General features: G+C 35.5%; 1 protein-coding gene across 1 annotated transcript in view; it reads left to right on the top strand.

The window, feature by feature from the left end:
- Positions 1 to 5,000, top strand: part of LOC138011274 (RNA-splicing ligase RtcB homolog) — a 21,747-nt gene that overhangs the window by 620 nt on the left and 16,127 nt on the right. Inside the window, exons 2-8 of the mRNA XM_068858230.1 lie at positions 603 to 681; positions 1,294 to 1,361; positions 1,502 to 1,550; positions 1,770 to 1,820; positions 2,463 to 2,557; positions 3,855 to 3,916; positions 4,844 to 4,893. Coding sequence (XP_068714331.1) covers positions 603 to 681; positions 1,294 to 1,361; positions 1,502 to 1,550; positions 1,770 to 1,820; positions 2,463 to 2,557; positions 3,855 to 3,916; positions 4,844 to 4,893 — 454 coding nt within the window. The remainder of the gene's footprint in view (positions 1 to 602; positions 682 to 1,293; positions 1,362 to 1,501; positions 1,551 to 1,769; positions 1,821 to 2,462; positions 2,558 to 3,854; positions 3,917 to 4,843; positions 4,894 to 5,000) is intronic.

Below are 5,000 nucleotides of genomic sequence, written 5' to 3'. Positions count from 1 at the left end.
CATATATGCAGCCGAGCACAAGTGCTCTACTAATTGGGAAGAATGCCAGTCAAATCAAATTCAAACAGATCCAGTGGAATAGTTGTTTAGTGGAAAATGAGGAATACCTGGACGAAAACTTCTTAGAGCAGAATTGAAAACCAAGAAATTCACCCCATGTTTGACACTGAACCTCCAAATTGAGCCTAGGACACATTGGTAGAGTGCAACAACCCTGCTCTTTCCACCTTTCCACAAGTTTCCCTTTGTATTAGACGTTGCTCATGTCTTTAACCCATTGACGAGTAAAATCGTCTGGCCTTAGACAGAGTAAAATACAAAGTCTGGCCGGTTTAGGCCGGTTTGGACGTCAAAGGGTTAAGTAGTGTTCATCATCTCATGGCGACCACTGGGTCAGAAGGATTAGGAATTGGGAATAAGAACTTGGACAGTACGGGGACTTGGGTTAAATGTTGATGCAGGCAAGACAAGCCTGTAGCTTCTAATTAGGTAATTAAGACATGAAGATGAGCTTAATTAATTTACCTGAAAACTCTTCACAGGGGTATGTTGCCTGCTATGTCCAATAATAACCTTGTTACTTTGCATACTGTTAATTCTAGGTTGAAGGTGTCTTTTACATTAATGATCATCTTGAGAAATTGATGTTTGATGAGTTAAAAAACTGGGCTGGAAGTCAAGGTACAATCATGTGCGGATTGAGGGTTTTAGTAATAACAAATATATTGTTATTTCACTTGTTGTGAAGTAGGTGAGAGGAGTAATTTAAATTGCCGAATTGTTTTGTTAAATCGGTTTGAAATGTGATTTGAGCAGGGTACATTCTTTCTGGAAAAGGAAGCTTTGAATGTTCTATAATCTTTGTGTCATTTACAGAGTGCATTCACTCTATGTACATTAATTTTCTCAAGTGTGCTTTACATAATGCGCAGGGAAAGATAGATTGCAACACACTCAAAAGCCAAACTGGTGTGAGGAAACCAGTTAGTTTTTTTACAAAGTACAGTTGGCTTAATTTTAAAGGAAGGGCCACTGCAAACATCCAGTCGGGAATAGTGTTGGATTCATCCCTAGCACATATTCATGAAGGTAAACCCATCTCCCTTAACACTGGCAAGAGCATGACACCTCCTACGCTTGTAAAAGAAAATGAAAATTAATGCTCTTTTTCATGCTTGTAAGTTGTTGCAGGCAAACGGACCTAAAACCTTTTCAGAGGAGACTAGGCTAATGATTATCTGTTGACTTCCCCTTTAATTTATAATTGCATGGGTTGTTGTTTTTCCTTTCAAGGCATTGGAGGATTTCTACCTGGTGTCAAGCAAATTGCAAATGTTGCAGCATTGCCTGGTATTGTTGGTGTAAGACATATTTTTTTTACTACTCTTAGTTTCTTAAGGTTTGTTGTATTGTATTCAAATGACCCTTTTAAGAATTCCCAGAGGGACTACATGTACATGTATGATATTTCTCTTATTATAATTTAACTTATGTCTTGCAGAAATCTGTTGGGTTGCCAGATGTACATTCTGGTTATGGATTTGCTATTGGTAAGTCATTTTTAATCAATCAATTAATAAGAATCCATCTATCTTTCAATCGGTAATATAATAATCATTATCAATCACTGAAATCAATCCAATATTGATAAATCCAAACAAACAACTTACCCACCCTGTGGCTAACCTATCAGTCATTTGAATTATTAACTAGTCAACTGCCTTCTTGTTTTAATTTTACACAACAATAAATTCCTTATTTTATATTAGGTAACATGGCAGCATTTGACATGTCTCTACCAGAAGCAGTTGTATCACCAGGTAAGAAAATAAAATGTTTGTTCTTCATTGCACAACAGAATCATGCATTATCCATTTTTTCTCTCATCCTTTTTAGTGGGATGATTTCCCTCAGGTCTTGAATACCTTAAAGTTTGTACTAAATCCACTTACAATGTACTTATTATAACTACTAAGTACTACTACAGTTGCTACTAAGTACTACAAAATACTAATGTTGACATTAATAGGAGTAATTATAATAATAATATTAATAATAACAATAATAATAATAATAATAATAATAATAATAATATTATTATTATTATTATTATTATTATTATTGTATTTTTAAAATAACATGCAGTCTTGCAAAAAAGAAAATACATATCCCATATTAGAAATGGGTTCTAAATCTGCACATTACTAAGAATACTAGAAAATAAGTGACACTCGGTTAAGTTTAGAGTTGACATTAAGACATTCAACTTTGTTTTCCTAAAGTGAAATCAAAAGTCAAACCATCAGTAGTTGTTTGAGGCCAACTGATACACTAACAATGTATTTACATGTATTTCTGAAACTACATTCTTGGAAGGAAACTTTATGAAAAATGTGCCCTTATCTCAAGACATCAAACCATTTTATTAACAATATTTACTTATTTTGTAATGGGTCTTTAAGGTGGTGTTGGTTTTGATATTAACTGTGGCGTACGACTCCTAAGAACAAATCTCAATGAAAAGGATGTTCAACCTGTCAAAGAACAGCTTGCACAGGTTGGTACAATCCATTCCTGGTGTCTCTTTTAGTGAAGCCTGAAGCTGATAATAGTATTGAACCTGTTTAAGCTGCTGTGTAGACCTTACAGTGAGATGATGATAATGATGATGATGTAGGTTGGTTTTTAAGGATAGGGAAAACCTGGAGTGCCTGGAACTCAACCCATATGTGACGCCAAGTCTGGGAGTTGAAACTGGACTTCATTTGTGGGAGACGAGTCGAAGTCGAAGTCGAAGTCGAAGTCGAAGTCGAAGTCGAAGTCGAAGTCGAAGTCGAAGTCGAAGTCGAAGTCGAAGTCGAAGTCGAAGTCGAAGTCGAAGTCGAAGTCGAAGTCGAAGTCGAAGTCGAAGTCGAAGTCGAAGTCGAAGTCGAAGTCGAAGTCGAAGTCGAAGTCGAAGTCGAAGTCGAAGACGAAAACAGATCATACCATCATTCATCTTTTCACTGAGTGTGAGCAAGCCACTTTGTTCTGGAAAGAGTTTCTGGATTGGGCCTTGCACATGGTGAACTCAAAATTATCGCTTTCAATAAAAGAAATTATGTTTGGTATTATTAATAACGATTCTAAATTCTGTTTAGCCCTCAATCATTTGGTCATTATAGGAAAGTATTTTCTTTACGTAAAGGCTCTTAACAGCAAATTTTACATCTTTAATGACTTTGTTTCCCTAGCTCGTGATAAAATTAGGCTAGAAAAATATATTAATTTTCTTGTACGACTAGTTGCGAAAAAGAGTTCAGAACAAAATGGTCTGTCTTTTCGTCTCTTTTAAATACGGAATGAAACTCAGTTGTACTCAACTGGTTGCGCTCTCATTTAATTTTGGGTAGCACTAAAGTTTTTACTGTATGAGGTTTCTTTTTTGTCAGTTTCAAGTTGTAGTGTTTTTTAGTGTTGCAGACTGTCTTCTGTGAATGTTAACTGCACGTGTGTATGTTCAATAAAGTTGGAGTAAGAAAAAAAAAAAAAAAGAAAAAAAGAAAACGAAGACAAAGACAAAGACAACATTATTTACTGTAACGAGGGTAAAATCTAATGAATAAAATGGCTAGTGACTAAATATTAAAAATAGAATAGACTTAAGAAATGGAAAAATGGTCAAGTCCTATGTACATGACAATGTGTGATTCCTATGTATGATTCCTACCAATAAAGGGGAACCCTCTTGAAAATGGGCTACGTACCATTCATCTAGGGTCGTTGCAATACTCCTTTCTTAATACCCTGTGAGCAACTTTGTGTTTCATACCTGTAACTTTATATTTACAATAATTCATTTTTGCTTTTTCCAGTCACTTTTTAATCACATTCCTGTTGGTGTTGGATCCAAAGGTGTAATTCCCATGGGAGCAAAGTAAGACCTGTGTTATATTTTGTTATAATTATATTTCAAGCCAGCCTTGTCAGAGAAATGATCCCCCTCATTTGCTGCAAAGTTGTAGCCAGCTGGAGCAGGTTGCTCAAACCTGGTTAGCGCTAACCGTTGGTTAAGAGGTATTGAAACCCAAAGTTTCAAGTAATGTTAAAAAAACGAGCAGCAATGTTTTATCGGGGTTTAAAAACATGAGACGTAGCCAAGTGTTTTTAGACCCGATAAAACACGTGCTGCGAGTTTTTTGAACGGCTTAAAAAACATTCCACAAAGAGCATGTCCCTCTGGACTCAAAACAATGGTTCAAATTGTGAGGGGTGAATATTAGCATACAAGAAAAACAAGCTATGCCTCATTAGTATTCTTTATATAAAGAAATTACTAACGAGGAGTGTTTTATCAGGATATAAAGCTCATACATGTGACGTTTTATCGCTGTTTTGATAGGCTGTCAGGCTCATGAATTATTAATGAGTTTTTTAATGGTATTTGACGCTGTTAAGTGCTAACCATGCTTCGAGCAACCCAGGCCAGAATAATAATTATAATTTTGCCAAGAAACAAATATTTTTGCTGTGTGTAAGGAGAGTGACTGTTAAATTATTTTGGATCTTTAGCTGAGGAAACGTTTTTAATTCACAGATGAAAACCAAAAGTGAACATTCCACATTCCAAAACAGTAGTCTCTCCTAGATTTTAAAAATAATTTCTAAAAGTGAAAGGATGCTTAGCAATATAAATGGAGTAGTGTCAAGACAACAGCTTACAATGTAATTCCGGTTTTGGTCCATTGCTCAAAAAATGTCTCATGCTTATAACTCCCTACTATCTGAAAGAGACAGAAGAAGCACATTAATTTTAGATGTTTTTGTGGTTCGTTTTTTCCTTATTTTTGGCTTTTTTTTTCAGAGATTTGGAAGAGGCTCTTTCCATGGGAATTGACTGGTCTCTTAGAGAAGGTCTTTGTCTTGTTTGTTACGTTGCGTTATTACTATAGTGTTTGAGTTTAAACCAAATACGTACGCGTACCTCTAAGCAGTGTGACTTTGATTTGATGCTATTTGAG

The sequence above is a fragment of the Montipora foliosa genome, chromosome 7, assembly GCF_036669935.1.
Source record: "Montipora foliosa isolate CH-2021 chromosome 7, ASM3666993v2, whole genome shotgun sequence".
Classification (NCBI taxonomy): Eukaryota; Metazoa; Cnidaria; class Anthozoa; order Scleractinia; family Acroporidae; genus Montipora; species Montipora foliosa.
This window is presented reverse-complemented; position numbering and strand designations above follow the sequence as displayed.